The sequence below is a fragment of the Drosophila sulfurigaster genome, chromosome 3 (assembly GCF_023558435.1).
Source record: "Drosophila sulfurigaster albostrigata strain 15112-1811.04 chromosome 3, ASM2355843v2, whole genome shotgun sequence".
Lineage (NCBI taxonomy): Eukaryota > Metazoa > Arthropoda > Insecta > Diptera > Drosophilidae > Drosophila > Drosophila sulfurigaster.
This window is the reverse complement of record NC_084883.1, coordinates 31914054-31931771: the sequence shown is the minus strand read 5'-3', so window position 1 is coordinate 31931771 and position 17718 is coordinate 31914054. Positions and strand designations below refer to the sequence as shown.

General features: G+C 40.5%; 5 protein-coding genes across 5 annotated transcripts; 3 read left to right on the top strand and 2 right to left on the bottom strand.

The window, feature by feature from the left end:
* Positions 1 to 99: 99 nt before the first annotated feature.
* Positions 100 to 2085, top strand: LOC133839927 (E3 ubiquitin-protein ligase TRAIP). The gene is made up of 6 exons (XM_062271579.1): positions 100 to 301; positions 368 to 583; positions 648 to 1059; positions 1130 to 1252; positions 1356 to 1547; positions 1612 to 2085. Exons 1-6 carry the CDS (start codon positions 186 to 188, stop codon positions 1843 to 1845), a joined length of 1293 nt encoding a protein of 430 aa, XP_062127563.1. The 5' UTR covers positions 100 to 185; the 3' UTR covers positions 1846 to 2085.
* Positions 1937 to 3991, bottom strand: LOC133839926 (armadillo repeat-containing protein 6 homolog). Its single transcript, XM_062271578.1, has 2 exons — positions 3453 to 3991; positions 1937 to 3372 (listed from the first exon to the last, which is right to left on the bottom strand). Exons 1-2 carry the CDS (start codon positions 3567 to 3569, stop codon positions 2092 to 2094), a joined length of 1398 nt encoding a protein of 465 aa, XP_062127562.1. The 5' UTR covers positions 3570 to 3991; the 3' UTR covers positions 1937 to 2091.
* Positions 3992 to 4129: 138 nt separating this feature from the next.
* On the top strand, positions 4130 to 6158 carry LOC133839929 (endoplasmic reticulum junction formation protein lunapark-B). Its single transcript, XM_062271580.1, has 6 exons — positions 4130 to 4286; positions 4441 to 4670; positions 4794 to 4926; positions 5006 to 5408; positions 5473 to 5667; positions 5726 to 6158. Exons 1-6 carry the CDS (start codon positions 4260 to 4262, stop codon positions 5905 to 5907), a joined length of 1170 nt encoding a protein of 389 aa, XP_062127564.1. The 5' UTR covers positions 4130 to 4259; the 3' UTR covers positions 5908 to 6158.
* A 3036-nt stretch (positions 6159 to 9194) lies between these two features.
* On the top strand, positions 9195 to 10089 carry LOC133844278 (integrator complex subunit 3 homolog). The gene is made up of 2 exons (XM_062278193.1): positions 9195 to 9340; positions 9414 to 10089. Exons 1-2 carry the CDS (start codon positions 9326 to 9328, stop codon positions 9891 to 9893), a joined length of 495 nt encoding a protein of 164 aa, XP_062134177.1. The 5' UTR covers positions 9195 to 9325; the 3' UTR covers positions 9894 to 10089.
* Positions 10090 to 11419: 1330 nt separating this feature from the next.
* Positions 11420 to 13586, bottom strand: LOC133842756 (histidine-rich glycoprotein). Its single transcript, XM_062275969.1, has 3 exons — positions 13471 to 13586; positions 12569 to 12630; positions 11420 to 11795 (listed from the first exon to the last, which is right to left on the bottom strand). The coding sequence occupies exons 1-3, from the start codon at positions 13489 to 13491 to the stop codon at positions 11546 to 11548; spliced, it is 333 nt and encodes a 110-aa protein (XP_062131953.1). The 5' UTR covers positions 13492 to 13586; the 3' UTR covers positions 11420 to 11545.
* Positions 13587 to 17718: the final 4132 nt, after the last annotated feature.

Genomic DNA, 17718 nt, shown 5'->3' with positions numbered 1-17718 from the left:
CTAGAAAATATCGATATTTGCCATAAAAATCTAATTGGTATCGATGTGTCGATAATTCCATCGATGTTTCACAACCGGTCTACGAACAGCTGTTCTCTTTTTGATAAAACCGCGCGAAAATCAGTTTGCTGCCAAACGCTAGATTGATTAAATAATTTATGTAGCAACTATTTTTCGCATGCATAATGTTGAATTTAAACTGTGTCATATGTGCCGAATTGTTCACACAATCGGATGAAGTGTACGTCACAACGTGTGGCCACATGTTCCATCACACATGCCTAATGCAATGGCTAGAACGGTAATTAAGCGTCCCACTGAGATAGAGCGTGTAAAATGTGAAATTTAAGTGGAGTTGCTTTTGCAGGTCTAAAACCTGCCCACAGTGTCGCAATAAATGCACAAATCGGAACATAATTCGTGTGTATTTCAATCTGGCCAATTTGGACGTGAGTCGGATTGATGTTGGCTCCCTGCAAGAGCAGCTGGATAATGCCAATTTGGCTATGAAAATGAAGGAACAGGAAAGCAACAAGATCGAGAGACAAATGAAAGAACTAAAAGAGACCCAAAAGAAGTGCCTGTAAGTAAGTGCTGACAAGTGATTCCAAACCATATTCATAATTTCTCCCCCAATGTTTCTCTAGAAAAACCATTGCGGGATTAGAGAAGAATCTGCAGAAGAAAGACTTTGTTGTCAGCAGCTATGTGGAGCAAATAAATGTACTAAAGAGCGATGCTCGGGTTGTTGACGAGCTGCGCAAGGAAAACAAATCGTTGAAACAGCAGATCAACACTATGGAAGGCGTTTCGGCCATTCTGACAGCTGGTGCTGCGGATGCTGATCGTTTACTAAAAAACGAAGCCAATCCAAATGTGCTGGCCAACTGGGTGTCCACGCTAAAGCGTGAGCTACGCCAGTGTGAGACCAAAAAGACTGAACTGCGCAATGTGCTCAAGGTGGTGCAAAACGATCTGCGCAAGGAGTTGGAAGCGAAGCGACGGTTAGAGGAGCAGATGTCGCATCTCGAGAGCGATTTGTATCGAGCACAGGAGAAGGTAACAATACAAACACCCCAGCGCATCTAGAAGTAAATGTTTTATACACAATATTTTAAAATCCTTCCAGCTTAAGACCCTACAGGGTCAGCCAATTGATGTGGATGCCTCCAGCAACAACTCATTGGGCCTAAACACGAATTTAGTTGCACTCAAGCTCGAAGAACGCCGCAACACTATCTCGCCCACAATAGTATGTATATATACTGTATATTAACTTATATTTACTGACTGAGTTAATACACAGCTCAATCATTAAGCGTTTCATTTTCTAACCAATTCTTTGTCATTTACAGAAACAGAGCATCAAGCGCATTGAGGAGTCAACGTCACCTTACCTAAACATCAAATCTAGCAGCGTAGGAATGGCGCATCTCTTGAAACCGCCCATCCAAGGCATTAGCAAGATATCTCCCATTAAAACAGGATCGGGCATTAGCATGACCAGCGGAGTGATTCGCAAGACGACAAGTGATCTTAGTGAAAAGGTAATGACTGTTTCTATTCTCACTTATGTGCACCTAACTAAACGAACTAGCTTTTCGCTTGCAGTACTCGATCTTCAAAAAACCACGACTGCTGCTGGGCGCTTCGAGCTCAGGGGGCGCAGCTGCGATGGGCTCAAATTTTGCCTACGATGGCATGGGTGGCTCTGGGAAGATCGATCCCTTTGCGCAGCGTGCCGCAGAGGAAGCGGCGACCGGAGTTACAAGTCAACCAAGCACAAATACTGTTAATTTTCGACTTAAAGCGGGAACGCTGCGCAACATTAAGCTGAAAAAATAATGAATTATGCATGGATTAATAATAAGCCAAGCCAGGAGTAAAGAGAATACGCCAAGACTGCCTCAGTTTCTTCGAATTCAATTTGTTAAGCGCTGTTTCTAGCATTAATAATTTATAATATTAGTCGATTTTGTATAAGCTCTGATCATTGTGCTGTTGCATTAGTAGTTTTTTGATTTTTTCGTATGGAAATAAGTTAGCAATGATTATAAAAATAGAAAATATATGTATGATAAAGTGAGCGATCTAAGCTGCAATTTTCTTTTCTGCCTTGCCAGTCCACTCCTCACGCAATTGCACATTGCAGCCCAGATCGCGCAGCGCAGCCTTGATGTCCTGGGCCACCGATGGATGCTCAACCATGGCTGCGTTGAGCAAATCCTCAACTCCAAACGACAACCACGACTCGCATTGATTGCGCGACCGCGACACCATATTGCGTATGGCCCAGGCGCCGTTGCGCTGCACAATCTTGTGCTTGGGATGGCGACGCAACGTCTCCACAATAATCTCAGCAATGCCTGTCTCAAAGAAGGCAGCGCTATGCTCCTGCACACGCAACGTGAGGGTCGTTATGCACGCCAAGGCGGCGGAAACAATGTTCTCGTTGGCCTGATGCGTTTCAAGCAACTCCTTGATGATGGGCGCCACTCCTTGTTGCACAATGTGCGCCTTAACCGCATCATGTCCGGCTAAAGCACGCAGCAATTTCAGCGCTTCACGATTCAAACGCTCCTGATTCAGATTGGCTTTCATGATGTCAAAGATAAGCTTCAGACCGCCCGCGTCGTCAATCAGCGTGCACAGCTCCTGTCGCACGGCCAGCGTGCCAATAGTGAGCAGCAAATCGGACAGCACATTCACATCCTCGTACTCTGGCAGCAGTTGCACCAACTCCAACAGCAGCTCGTTGGCTATCTGTCGCGCATGCTCATGAGCACACCCAAACTCCACCCTGATGTCATCGTCCAACACCAGGAATCGCAGCACTGCAGTCAACTCACGCACCACACGCGGATTATCCTTTCGCAGGAGAGGCTTCGTTAGCTTCAAGAGATTGCTGCTTATAATGTTCTGACGATTCATCTCATGCATTACGCATGCCTTCTGCAGCCACTGCAGCGTCAGGCAAGTGACATCCAGCTGTTGGTCCTGCAAAGCCAGTAGCTTCAGCACAATGGACAAGGCCTCGGCATCGAATAAATCTGGCTGCTTCTGCGACAAACTGTTTGCAGCTTGCAGGCATTTGCAAAGCAGCGTCGTGTTAATCTCTGTTTCCACTTGAAGTGTCTGCTCGAGCAATGTGATCAGTGCATCATGCGCACCATTCTTGCCAGCCAGCACACGATGAGCCAGTGACTTCTGGCACTCCAAATCCAGCACAGTAATCAGTTCCAACAACTGCTGAGTGTCCTCAGACTTTTGGCTAATGTGTGCCTTGATTTTATCCAACGTTTCATTGATAATCGGTCGTCCCGTTTCATTGTTGATGGCCAAGTCTTTGATAATGTTCGCGAGGTTAATGCCCTAAGCATGCGCCATACATAAATACAATAGAAGACAAAGATTAGATGACGCATGCAACAAGACAACAAATAATTACGCACCTGCGCTTCAAACTGTTTAATCGTCTCTTCCTTGGCCTCCGATGGAGTCATTGAGAAGTCTATGACATTCTCCTTGACGACCTCGTCGAATGTATCTTGCGAAATTACCTTCGACATCTTAACTTCAAATTTAGGCTATAAATGCACAACAGCTGCAAATAAAGCGACGTCTGCTTCAAATTTACTTCGTTGTTGTTGTTGTTTTTCTTGTTCCGCAACAACTCCTACACAGTAAAAAGCAGTTTTCTTTGTTCAACGGTGAATTGGCAGTGAGTATTACTTGTGTGCGTTATGAAAGCCACCAAAACAAAACACCAAATAAACAACGTCAATTATCGTAAAATAATCTCAACGCTCGAGTGCAATATAATTATAAATTTTCTGTTAATACTTGTTCGTAAAATGCGCAACTTAAGCAAAACAGCTGTTGTCGGTTTTACTGCAACCAGGGCGGCACAATAATCGAAAAAAAACAGTAATGCTTTCAAATTTTGCTTTGGTTTTGGCCGAAAATGATTGATAATTTCAAACGATTGCCTAGTTCTTATTACCAATTATAATATTTACATTGTTCAAATATTTTTATTAGCCTTTTGTTTGTTTATTTTGCTAAAAAATATATCGATTTGCAATATATTGCCGGAAGCAATCGAAATGCAATTGGAAGCTCGCATATATCGATAGTTTATACACAATTCCAACAAGCGGGACGGTCACGGCACGAAAATAGTTGAATTTATTTACATTTTAAATTTAAGTAGTAGGCGCAGTTAATTATATTATTCACAGTCATTTACTAACAATAAAATGGGCTTCGTTTTATCGAAATTTCGGGTAAGATACATTGCTTCGTGGTGGCCTCCTAAAAGCAAAGAAATGCAACGAAAACACATAGATATGACGCTGAGGGCGCCTACATATTTTTCGCTTTTGCACACACACAGCGATTTATGTGTACTACATACAACGTACGCATTTCTAATTATAGAAGGAAAAATCTACGACTGCTGTTCTGGAGGGGCTGCAAGTTCAGATCCAAGAACTTGAGAAATATGTGATCAATACGCAGGAGCGTAAAAGAAGATTTGTTACGAACTTTGTTGGCTTCACAATTGGCGTCTACATTGTTGGCTTTGCGCTATGGTATTTCTTCTATTTCCCGCCAACGATGCAAGAACGCATCATGTACCTGGTTCCGTTACTTCTCTTCCCAGTGCTGTGAGTGTTTTTGTCAAGTGGTGATTCAAACTCAATCCGTCAATTGATCGTTTGTTTGATGATCTCATTCCGCGCAATGTGCATTTAATATTTTTTGTTTTTGTTGTCTTCTTTCTCGTTTAGCATTGTTTTCTTGCGTCAAATGTTTACGTGGTATTTTCAGCGCAAGCTTAACAAAAATGGCGATAAGCTCAAGCAGTTGAAGGAGAAGAAGAGCAAGATATTGGAGCAGGTCATGGACAAAGAGACCTACAAGGTAAGGGCAGAGAAAGAGATTATAATGAATTTATTTATTTTTTTTAAATATAATAATTGTAATTGTTTCCTTATTCTAGGTGGCAGTAAATCTTCTTGAACGCTTTGGCGATAAGCAACAGAACCGCATGTTGGGCACAGTTCGGTCCGCTGCCAGTAGCACATCCCTCAATAAAACGACGGCACTGCAACGCACACCACAACAAGCAGCAGGAGCTGCTCAACAGCGACAGGTAACGCCGTACAGCGGCGTTTATCGTAACATGAATAATAATCTGAATAGCAGTGTAATGGCTCCGATGTTGCAAGTGCAACCTTCAACACCGCAAGGTCGCACAATGCAGGAGTTGCGCCGGCGCACGCCGTTCCCCATTGTCGATGAGAGCAAACGCAGCGCCTTAGATCGCATTGTGGACTTTTTGGTGGGTGACAGTCCACAGAATCGTTATGCCATGATCTGCAAGGAGTGTCACAGACACAATGGTAAATATACATATTAGCTGCAACTTTGTATCAATTGTATGCGAATCATTCTTCTTCATTGCAGGCATGCTGCCAGTGGGCGACTACGAATATACGACGTTTCATTGCGCTTTCTGCAATGTGCTGAATCCGGCACGCAAAGAGCGACCTGTGGCGCCGCGACTGTCACTGGAAGCAGCGCATCCACAGACGCCGCAGTCGACGCTGCGCAATGACAGCTCCGACAGTGATTCATCCGACGATGAGGATGAAGATTACGGTGACTAATTGAAGAATTCAACAAATTGTACATATATCTATAATGATGTTTATTCCAGAAAATAAGCTGTCGACACGTCGTGCGCTGCACGATGATTTGCCAATGACTGATAACGAAGCTGATACTAAAACTGAGGCTGCCACAAACTCTGGTGATGATGCTTCAACGACTGCAACAAAAGTAGAGGAGACTGATGCTGCAACTACTGCTGCTGCCAGCGTGACTGAGGCAAAAGAATAGAATTGCGAATAGTTTCAGCTCTCCCAAGTGCGCCATGAACAGGTTTTTTAGGCTCCGCAAAGCGGTAGCTTTAAAATAAATCAACTTATGCATATTTCGCTTAGAGTTTACATTATTAATATTAATTAACACTTTGTTGGTAAGCAACTTTTATTATTTTTTTTTTAAATACGAATCTTTGTTCAATTGTAGTCACTAAATTTACCCCCATACACACACACACTCACTAGTTTAAATCTACAAAACACACACACACAAAACACAAACAACTTAATCGAAACTGAACTTCTGAATAATTGTTGAGTTTGTCTTGAAATACAAAAATTTGAAAATTGAAAACCAGCTTAACAAAAAAACACTATGCAAATTATATGGCAAATATGCAAAGTGGCTTTCTTTTTCACGGCACACCTTAAGCACACGCCCCGTTAACAGCCATACGTCAGCACACAGAAGGAAATTGATAATTAAAAACTAGACGAAAAAGAAGGCGACAGATAATGGCATAATAACTTAAAACGCGCCAATGTGACAAAACAAAAACAACAACAAAAAAACAAGAGTTATCGGCAACTTACATGAGCGAGAACAAAACCAGCGACTGGAGAGACAACCACACGGGGTGTGAGAACTGTGTGAGGAGAGAACGAGACTCGGATTCTGACTGTGACTGTGACTGCATTATGCGAACGGTCAACAATTTCAATTTCGCTAGCTTTTATTTTTCCGGGCCATTGATCAAGGCTAACAAGATCAGTTTGCAGCGCGCCCGCGCCACAGTTACAGACACAGACTCAGCCACAGCCACCGCCACGTAACGCATTCGCATTAGCCAGCAGCAGCAGCAGCAATAGCAAAGAGAGCGATCGCAAACCGTTAACCGATCGGCAAACACTAATACAATCATAATGCACTGCCACCACCAACACCTACAAGTGGAGCAGCCGCGCCCGCGCACATTCCTTGCCAATGGCTGGCGGCGGCAGTTGCAAGCACAAATTATAAGAATTAAACTAAATCTGTTACACCGTTGCCAACAATAGTCCATGTGCTATACTTATTGTTGTAGTATGTGTTACCCGAGGCCGCTGGCCTGTTGACTGCTGCCTGATTAGCTCATAATTTGTGTGACAGCACATTACTCGCCTTGTCGTAATTGAATTTCCCAATTTGCCTTGTCTATCGATCTATCTCCCTCTCTGTCTGACGGCGCTCTCTGGTCAGGAAGTCAATGCGTGCGACATTGGACTGCGACTGGACTGGACAGTTGCATGCGTCGGTAATGCGTATGCGGCACAGCTCAACAACGCCTTCTTAAGGCGACAATGTGCAACAACAACAACACCAACAGCAATCCACAATAAATGCATTGCGATTTGCATAAGCTTATCGAAACCTGCTACAACTAGGGATGGCAAACATAAGCCCCTATATATATATTTTTTTTTATATATATTGTTTATTTATTTACAATCTATCTAACTAAAGATAATAAGTAAATTCTATGACAAATATTTACAAAATTGTATTTACTACCACTCTTTGGGTGGTCTAATAAGCCCCTATATTGAAAAGAAAATGCAAAGTAAATCATTTTTATTAATATAGTAAATATTTCTAGATACTCGTTTTCATTTTACATGCTTCTATTTTACTTAATTTGTTTATACATTTTTTGAAAAGCTTTCTTCTTAAGCACTAGCACTCAACTTTAAAATATTTATCTGTTTTACGTAAAACAAATTCATATTATTTATTATTACATTATGTTGGTAAGATTTCTTTTTTTTAAACTATGCATTTTTATTTTATTATTTATTTTTATTTAGAAAATTAAAATACATTTTGTAAGCTCTAAATTTTAAAAACCATGTGTTTTGCTTTCTAAATATATCTTTTTTAATATTTAAAAGTACGTTTTATAAATATTTTTGTATTTTCCTGCAATTAAAAAATCAAATACATTCACTGTATTGACGATATTTTTATAAATATATAATTTGTTTTTTTTTATTCTATTCAGCACTTTCTCTGGTAAAATTAGTTTTAAGACTAATAAATTTGTAAACAGAAAATAAACGGCCTCTTTTTTTCTGAGTTCTGAGTTAATTATTTTTTGTTTCACATGACTTTTATTTGTATGCCACCCAAAGCATAAATTTCCATTCTAATTTATTTTTGAACGTTCTCAATTTATAATATTGACTTATCTAATTGATCAATTAAGTATAAGTTATATTTGATACTTACACTTATTTTTATGGCTGCACTTACGATTTATGAATAATAATGGATATGGAAGAAATAAAGAATGATATTAAGTACTTAATGAAGGCAATTTAATTGTCGTTCGCCCATCCCTAGCCTAGAAGGCAACACTTCTATCGCCACTCTCGAGTGCAGTGCATTGAATCTAGTGCAATGTCGCTGCACCGAAACCCGTTTGCATGGGGGACTCGCCTTCCGGGCGACTGCGGCAAAGGCAAAGGCAGCGACCACGACGACGATGTTGATGGCGTTGGTGATGGTGATATCGATAGAGCTGAGGCTGAGAGGTTGAGGTAGATTGAGACTTGGTGGCATGACTGGGCAACCTGCAGCACGAAAATGAAGTGATTCACGAACAGATCCCATGACAGCCACACACCATGTGGCAAGGGTTGAGTGTGGATGTTGAAGCTCAGACTGAGACGGAGACGGAGACTGCAACGGCAAAACAGCGATTTGGCAAAATGCAAAAACCCAAAAGGCAAAGAAACGCCAACGCAGCGAGCTAAAGACAAACCATTGTGGCTAGAATGCGATCAAATTCGAATTCGAGTATCCACAAGTTGGGGGCTTAGTTCATTGCTATTGCTAATGACGGCATGCCTGTAACTCGATATAAGTATGTACACACATATGTCTGTCTGTCTGTCTATTTACTAGATATAAGTAAGTAAGTACTATATGCATAAGTATTATGTGTGTGTGTGTGTGTGTGTGTCTGTTCCGTGGCCGTTCGATTTATTTGTTCGCGTTCGCGCTCACAACAAAGACTCTAATAATAATCTGTTGGGCCAATCAAGCAAAATATGCGCGAGATCAGTCAACAACAACAACGGCAACATATACGAGAATTACAGCAACAAATGCAGTTACCATTGCCGCACCAAATCTGCGCCAGCCAATGAAAGTGAAACCGACCCGACTTCGACTGAGATAGAGACTGAGACTGCGACTGAAATCGAGTCTCGGTTCTAGCCGGTCAACGAGAGACTGTGCTCGGCTATATAAGCTAAGTGACGGCGTCGTTTGTCCCACAGTGCAGCGCTGACCAGGAATCCAATTGGAAGTTTAAGTTCGCACTCACGACTTTATAGTCCAATTGGCCACAAGGATTATCCCCCAAACACTACACACATTTCAATCCACCAACATGTTCTTCAAACTGGTAAGTTGAGGCATTCCGCATTCCGCATTACGCATTCTGGATTCAAAGTTCATACATCTCCTTCCTCCTGCAGATGTTCGCCTCCTGCCTGGTCTTGGTGCTGGCCAAGCCGCAGCATCCGCCAGCTGCTCAATATCCAGCTGGTGTGAATCCTCAGGACTGTCCCGGCTTCCCCATCTGTGATAATGCACGCCTCCACAATCCGCATTCGCAGTGGCAGCAACCACAACCCCAGTGGCAACAACCCCAGCCACAGTGGCAGCCACAGCCCCAGCAGCACTGGCAGCAACCCCAACAGCAATGGCAACAACCACAACAGCAGTGGCAGCCACAGCCCTCGTGGAATGCCCAACCAGCCCCGGCTGCCGGTGGCGGTGACAAGTACCCGGCTGGCATCAATCCCCAGACCTGCCCCAACTATCCCTACTGTGATGTGAATGCTGGACACGCTGGTGCCCCAGTCGCTGCCCCACCATTGCCCGGCTGGACGGAGCGTCTCTATCCCGCTGGTGTCTCGCCCCATCAGTGCCCCAACTTCCCCTACTGCAACTAAGCTGCTACTCATCCGTCCTTTGCTATCCACCCACACTTTCCACACTGTCGCCTACAATCTGTCTACAATCTACGATCACTCATTACTCACGCATTTTCCACTTACTTAGCTTCCTCTTAACGCTACAAGTTCTCAATTATAAAACTCTGTTGTTGGCGTCAAATAAAAAAGCATGTTGGTCATAAAAATAGTACAAGGAATGTCGATTTTTTTACTACAGCACAGTCAAACAGCAATAAAACGAACAGTTATCGAATTAATAAATAACACATGAGTACATGTATTAAAATCAAAAGCGGTTTCATGATCTATAATTAAATTAATTATAGCCCAAAATGCGGCTTAAAAATGGTTAAATTCAAATCATTTCATTATAGCGAAGTTGAGCTGCTCGAACTGTTTGTTTATCGCCATTAAATTGTACCATAAGCATAGATAAATACCTTTTAGAACAGTTTCTAATCGTCTGGCTCAATCATGTGGCAATTTCAGTCCAATTGATTAGCTGCTCAGTCGTTCGACAGTCAAGCTTCATTATAAATTACAATTCATAAACAAACAAACAAATATTCTTTTTACAATCTTATATGCAAGACAGTTACTATATTTTTATTGAACTATTCTATTCTTTAAAAATACATTTAAATAATTAATATATATTTAAATACCGTTATTTTATTGCTTTGAATAATTTTGACAACTCACTCGTGTTTTTCTAGTTTCCTACAAATAAATCCAAATATTTGCCTTACATTAAATTATTGTCATTAATAATAATATCATGAACTTTAAGCAAATATTTTCCAGTGACATTTTAGATTTATCTTATTTATGCAGTTTGGTTTAACAACTATTTATCTACTAGCAAATATTTCATATACACGAGGTCGTATACTTGATTTATTTTTATAATAAAATCCACAGTGCAGTTTACCAAAAATGTTGAGCTGTCACTAAGTGCATTTATTCATATTTAAATTGCGTACCTTTTTAGGTAGAAGTAAACTTGACAACCCACTCGACGTTTTGTTGTAATGAACTCTATTATTTTGTAAGTAGTTAACCGTACTGCAACTTGATTTATGTCTTGATTGTGTTGGACTTGTTTTTAAAGCAGCGAGAGCATTAGGCTCGATTCTGGTAGACTCTGCGCTTATTACGAAAAACTGACCAAAACCTTGTCATGTGGCCAGAATGCGGCACGCCCTGTTTACAGAGTTTACAACAAACAGTTTTCAGTTTGAGTTTTCTGTTTGCTGTTTTCTGTATCAGTTCCAGTTCCGCGCTGGGACAAGGAGTGCGACTTACAGGTGATCACCTGGCTGATTGCTGCTGCTGCTGGCTACAATTGTTGCTGTTGTGGCTGTTGTTGCTGGTTGACCCCGAGCCGCTTTTGTGAAAGTCGTTCTTGCAAAACGGCGGCCACTTCGAGTGGCCAAGGTCAAGTGCAACTGCAAATTAAAAAAATTATAATAATCATTTGGCTCTCAACCCAAACCCGAAAGTTACAATCGAAAAATCTCACTTTATTTACAAGCATTATTTTTTTATTAATTTGGTTTATGTTGTTGTTGTTGTGATTGTTATTAGCTTAAACATTGTACAGTATTTACAGAGCAAAAAAAAGCAAAGGCAGGAACTGAACAGGAAATTTACAGCCAGCCATGGGAGTGGGAGGACCAACCCTTGTGGAAATCGTGGTGGAAATCGTGATGATCCTCATGCACATGCACGGGCAGAATCTCCTCGTGATGCACATGATGGACGGGCACCTCCTTGTAGATGGGCACATGCACCTCCTTGTAGACGGGCACGTGCTTCACCACGGGCACCGCTACCTTCTGGACATGATGATGATGCACGGTGTGCACCTTGTAGGGCACATGGATTGTGTGGTGTTCGCTGAGAATCGCACGTGAGAGAAGAAGTAGAGAAAATTAGCTCATTGGAAAGTGATGGAAAGTGAAATGTTAATGAGGGACGAGACTAGCTAAGTGGAAAGAGAGGGTGCAGTCACACAATAATTGGCATTCAATGTTATTAGCTAATCAGTGAATAGCTGGCAGCCAGCTTAACTTGTCCAGCTCCATTATAGTCCGTCTCACTCTCACTGTCATTCTCTGTCTCATTCTCTTCACGCTGATCGTTGGCAGTTGCTTGAACTCTCCGCTGTTGTCGCTCGTTACTTTTGTTGTTGTTGTTGTTGTTTGCTATTGCCACTTGGCACGGGAGGCCGACACCGAGACGCGGACCAATGCTCGGAATTTGTAATTAACCGTCACAATTATGTGCGCATTATAATGCAACAAATGCCAGTGCCTGTGAAATTCCTGAGCGTTGTCTTTTGCCACAGGTTCAGTGTCTGTCAATTGAACTGCATCGACGGCATCGTCCCCCCAATCACAATCCCCCAACCCCAACCCCATCTCCATCTCCATCCTCATTCCCATTCCCAATCGAGATCATAGCATAGCTAAGTGTTACAAGCTCTATTCATATTGATTGCTTCATTTCAAACGCAAATCAATAAATAATTCATAGAGACAAAATGCCCGGCACTTAAAAAAGCTATATAAGTCTGGCCATAAACTCAACTAGCTTGCACAACATGGGAAGCAATAACTACAGATTGGAACATTAATGACCGTAAATGGTTTAATATCTGGTTGACTTACTGCTTGCCAAAGAAGCCGGGACTGGGAGCTGAGTATGCCACAGCGAAGAGTGCTACAAGGATCTGAAAGTGCGGAAGAAAATAACAAAAATAAGTCAATTATAATAATACTTTAAATTTACGAGTATGTATAGTAAAAGTTATGAGATCAAAATTAAGAGAACAATTTACGACATAGGATAAGCTATATGCAATAATAAGTGCAATAATTATAATTCTTCTAATTTTCGTATAGTGATAATAATATATAAAACAAAAGGAACAACTTTGAATAAGAATTTAATGATTATAATAATGTAAAATTTTCATTAAAACAAGAATGAAAAATAACATTATGAATAATCTATAATATAACAAAAGAAAGGTTTTTCATTGCTGTGAATTGAAGAATTGTCTAATATTAATTTAACGTTTCTTATTTCACAACTGAAAAAGTGTGTAACATACATTTAGTGAGCAAAACAATAAGAAAATATTCTTAAAAAAGGAAAAATTATGTCTCTCTAAAAAATGATGTTCAGAAAAATGTTTTACACAATTTCGAAATTGTAGATTTCGCAGTCGTATTGCTTTTCGAAATATTTGCGAAACCGTAGATTTTTTTTGAAAGCTTGAAGCAGTTTTAGTTTTTTGTATGCTTTTTAAAGTTTTCTGTGTGGTAATAAAAATTCCCCTATTTCTTGTAGTTCACTGGAGAGCTGAAAGCCCTTGGCAAGTTATTGCACTTAAATATCCAAATACTTGAGTGTGTTGGTTTTGTTGTCGATTATATAACTCTGGCTGCATGACTTGCTCAGTTTGGCACTTTTTTGCACACTTTACACACGAGTCCTTTTGTCTATGTTTTTTTTTTGTTTTGTTTTTGATATTTATTGTTAATTGCAGTTTATTCCTTTCACTTACGAAAACTTTAAGAGCGGTCATGTTTAGTTTGTTTTGGTTGGTGGTATTTTGTGGTTGCGAACGCGCTTAAACTTTTAGCTGATACTGCCAATGCGTCTGCCAATGACTGATAACCATTGGCCAGCGGCTCATCCATTTTATAGTCAATTGCAGGCAGGCACCAGCAGCAGCGGCTAACAGCGACGACAGCAGCAACAGTCGTCGACAGTCGCAGCGGCGCCAGCTGCGACGACAAATGTAAAAGACAAACGTGACGCACAGCAACAGCAACAGCAGCGTCAGCAACAGCAACTGCAACAATAGCAACAACAGCAACAACAACAACATCGGGAGCAGCGCACTGTTAACTGTTTTATGAGTTGGTTAACCAAGAGGTCTGTCCGTCTGTAGTTTTAACCCGAAGGGGGTAGACAGTGGGGCAGATAGTGGGGCAGCTAGAGCTACTATATGAAGCTACTGTGGCTACTGCAAGCACGCATCAGTTGCTGCAAAAATGAACTCACAATTAAGCCAGCAGTTGTCGTTGCCATTGTTATACCCGGTAGACAAGAGGTAAAAGGGTATTATAAAAGAATGACAGCCGAAAATCTATGTAACAGAATTATATATATACGAATCTGCAATCAGCACAGAGAAACAAAAATTTCATGATAGTACTTATGTTGTTTATACCTCTTTTAAGTTATTTTTTAATATGATATGTACGTATAATTCTAATTAAATTCTAAATAGATTAATTGAATTTCATGACGTACTGATAATATACAGTAAAGAACTAAATAAAATTAACTGAAAGAGTATCCTATTTCAGCACCGATTTATAATTTACAAGGAACTTATATTTTCAAAAAGCAATTTTAAAAACTATTTTCAGATAATAAGTTTAACAAACAACCTAATTAAATTTATTTCATATTTGTATTTTTTACAATACATCTTTTAAAAGTACAAATTGTGTATCGGGTATCGCACAGTCGAGCAACCTGCACTCCATCTTGCGTACTTGGTTTCATTGTCGTTGTTGTCATCTTCAGCAACTGACACAGGCAATCGAACTTTGACTGGCCAAGATATTAATGTCACTATGTGTGTGAGTGAGTGTGCAATACAATACGAATTATTATTTTAATGTCATAATCATAATGTTGCTCAGTATGTTGTTTGTTGACTGTTGTCTTTTGGCGGAAATTATTCCATATGAATGATCAACTAGCACATAAAGTAGATTGCTATTGAACACATCGCTTAGCGGCCTTCTGAAGCAGCAGTAAAGACAAAAAGTGAACGTTGTCTGGCCAATATTAAATTATTGTCAATCTTTATCCCTGGCCAAACATCTTTTGCCAACGACCTTGACATAACAGCAGCTGTTACTGTCGCCGTTGTTGTTGTCGTTGCTGTTGTTGTGGTCGGCGTTGTGGCAGCGACAATTGTTGCTGCGTCGTGTCAATTAAATGCTGTAAATGGGTCACAATTGCGGTTGACGTACCAAAAGAGGAGGAGAGGCTACCACAAAACGAGAGTGTGAGCGTCGTATCACGATCACGTACGATCGAGCGCGTTCAACATAAATAACAGAAATTTGCAATAAAACGCATTTTGGGCAATTACTTAACAGTTCGAACCTTTAACCAAAAATCCAAAATAAAGCCAAAACTGAAGCTAAGACCCTAATCAAGCAATGCACCACACGATTCCGTCTTACAAGCGTTTGATGATCGATTTTTGTGGGTCGCCCCCATTGACATAACCACCGCTGTTAACTTCGCTTGCTCCTGGCACTGTCGCTGTAAGCGTAATATTTAACGTACAACTTCTATGTTAATATCTCTCTCTCTCTGTTAATTTTACTTGTATGATACAAGTAGTTGGTAGTTGCTGCAATTGTTAACATTAACAGGGATCGTAATATTAACAGTGATAATTGCAGCTACTGTTGAGCGAAACTATGGAAGCTAAGCTGTAAATTATTGCATTTTTTGGATATTTAGATAATAAGCAACACTCTTACTCCACCTGTTTCTTGCGCTGTTACTGTTACGTCCTCTGTTACTTCATCTCACATAATCTTTTAAGCGCCTGCTCTTTTCGCTGTGTGTGTGTGCGGCATTGCCTGTGTGTATGTAGGCCAGTATGCTATTTGGCCATTTGGCCACAGCTGTGAGGGCGATCCCCTCTTCCTGCCGCACCCTAGTTGCAATCAAGCAGCCTGCAGTTGCAAGTGCATGTTTCTTTGCCTCAAATTGCCCGTTTGATGTTGGCCACTTACATAATGGTCTTATGTTGTATGTGATAAATGTATCAACGGAGCCAACTGGAACCGTTGGTCGCATGCGTGGCCCCACAGAGCGAAGCAATGGCAAAACTATAGTCAGTATCTATTCCCCGCCACGTCCGCCAGACAATAATAAGTTTGCCTGCGGGTTGTGGCTACCGTTGCTGTTGTTGCAGATGATTACTTTCATTTTCTGCGAGCGCGCGCGCGAATCCTAAATTGCGAATGCAAATACTTCCTGCTAGGTGAGTTTTGATTTCAAACGAAAATGTGGAACACACAATTGACAGTGGGGCATGCCACACTCCACGCTCAATACTCAATGTCTGTGCACTAAAATTTAATTTCATGTTGCTGTTCATAATACACACATATTGTCCAGCGGTTTCTATAGCCATGGTTAGTGTGACACCAAATTGATCAAGTGCCCCGTCTCAATTTGGTTTCATAAAGATAAAGCGATACATTTGACATGCAACCCATTGACTTGATCGTGATTGAACATAAATTGAATAACGAACACCAAACGTTTATGATAAGAAGCCGCATTGACTTTACTCCGCCGAACCAGAGCTGAAATAACCAGTTTCAAGCACAGATTTTCCAATCAGCCCAAACACATCAAGTGTGGCCAATTCTCTGTGTCCATTAAGAATCCGTTCCAGTAATTAACTATTGTTAATTCAATAAATTCGATAATCGAGCTATCGCACAAATAAATCAATCAAGCTCTAATTTTCGGAGCAACGCTCAGGCATTAGAATGTGGAAACTGTTTAAAGTTTTGGCTTAAAGTATTTGATATTTAAGTGGAAAGAATTGAGCTATTTTATAAGATATTTTCATCAATTGCCTAAAATAGAATAGAACAAAGTTCATGCAATGTACTTATGAGGTTTTATTCAGATGTATCTTTTATACATTTAATGTGTGAAATATATAAAATCTTATTAATCGTTTTCTTACTTTTAATTAAATTTTAATTCCTTTCAAATATGAACTATTTTATGAATCGTTTTCTTACATTTCCATTAAAATTTTCGTTATAATTTTCATTCAACTACAAACTTCTTTAGATCTCTCATTTACGTATTCCTATCTTATACTGCCCTTCTACATAATTCCTAGCTATCAGATATTTGCAATGACTTCCATCTGACTTTGAAGAAACCGCGCTCACAAATAGCTAAATGCTTATGCAATTAATATACAGAGTTGGTGCCATGGGGCGGCGTTTCCTGCTCGCCCACAACTGTCAATCACCTTTGATCAATTTATGCGTTTACTCAATCGATGGGATTCGCTTTCAATTCAGTTGTTAGCTTCTTCTGTTTGTGGTCTCTCTTTTTATTTTAGTTTTTAGTTTTATTACATGTTCCTTGGGCTCGATACGAGCGATATCTGCGTCCAATATCTGTTTTAGACACGCGTTGCGTATTGTAATTTTTCACGATGGGAACGTGATGCCAAAGGCGGTCCAAGTCCAAGCATTATACCCATTACGCAGCTGTGTGGAAGGTATATTAATAAAGTAGTTGATAGAAGAAGTTTTCCATATAAGTAATTATATTTTGTAGTTTATTTTCTAACACTTTGCATACAGTTTGTAACAGAAAAGTTATATAGTGATCTTATAAATCATTGACCTTTGGCTGACTATCATTTCTAACTACGTGGTATCTCTTTTTCGACTACTCCCGCAGTGCTTCAATTGCTGCCACTGCTTTTCCACACTTGTCAGTCGCAGCGCGTGCGCTATGCGATGTTCGCACGTTGAATTTTTGAACGATTTCTGATGCGATTTTTGATAGCTGCGCTTCGAGGGACAACCAAAGAGCTCGACGACACTTTGGCCACACTGACACGCAAATGGGAGCCAATGTGGAGCAGAGTGCCCCTCAAACAAACTAAAAATAAACAAAACACACAACCAAAACAATAACAGTAACAATCTAAGCTCAACGAGGCATTGTG

Bases quoted from the DNA above. Each gene is read 5' to 3' on its own strand.
- LOC133839927 (XM_062271579.1), top strand. From the start codon at position 186: ATGTTGAATTTAAACTGTGTCATATGTGCCGAATTGTTCACACAATCG. The intron at 302-367 runs GTAATTAAGCGT...TTGCTTTTGCAG, and splicing joins CTAATGCAATGGCTAGAACG to GTCTAAAACCTGCCCACAGT. The intron at 1,253-1,355 runs GTATGTATATAT...TGTCATTTACAG, and splicing joins ACACTATCTCGCCCACAATA to AAACAGAGCATCAAGCGCAT.
- LOC133839926 (XM_062271578.1), bottom strand. From the start codon at position 3,569: ATGTCGAAGGTAATTTCGCAAGATACATTCGACGAGGTCGTCAAGGAG. The intron at 3,373-3,452 runs GTGCGTAATTAT...GCGCATGCTTAG, and splicing joins TTAAACAGTTTGAAGCGCAG to GGCATTAACCTCGCGAACAT.
- LOC133839929 (XM_062271580.1), top strand. From the start codon at position 4,260: ATGGGCTTCGTTTTATCGAAATTTCGG. The intron at 4,287-4,440 runs GTAAGATACATT...TTCTAATTATAG, and splicing joins TCGTTTTATCGAAATTTCGG to AAGGAAAAATCTACGACTGC. The intron at 4,671-4,793 runs GTGAGTGTTTTT...TTTCTCGTTTAG, and splicing joins TTACTTCTCTTCCCAGTGCT to CATTGTTTTCTTGCGTCAAA.
- LOC133842756 (XM_062275969.1), bottom strand. From the start codon at position 13,491: ATGACCGCTCTTAAAGTTTTC. The intron at 12,631-13,470 runs GTAAGTGAAAGG...CCGCACTTTCAG, and splicing joins TGACCGCTCTTAAAGTTTTC to ATCCTTGTAGCACTCTTCGC. The intron at 11,796-12,568 runs GTAAGTCAACCA...TGCGATTCTCAG, and splicing joins CCCGGCTTCTTTGGCAAGCA to CGAACACCACACAATCCATG.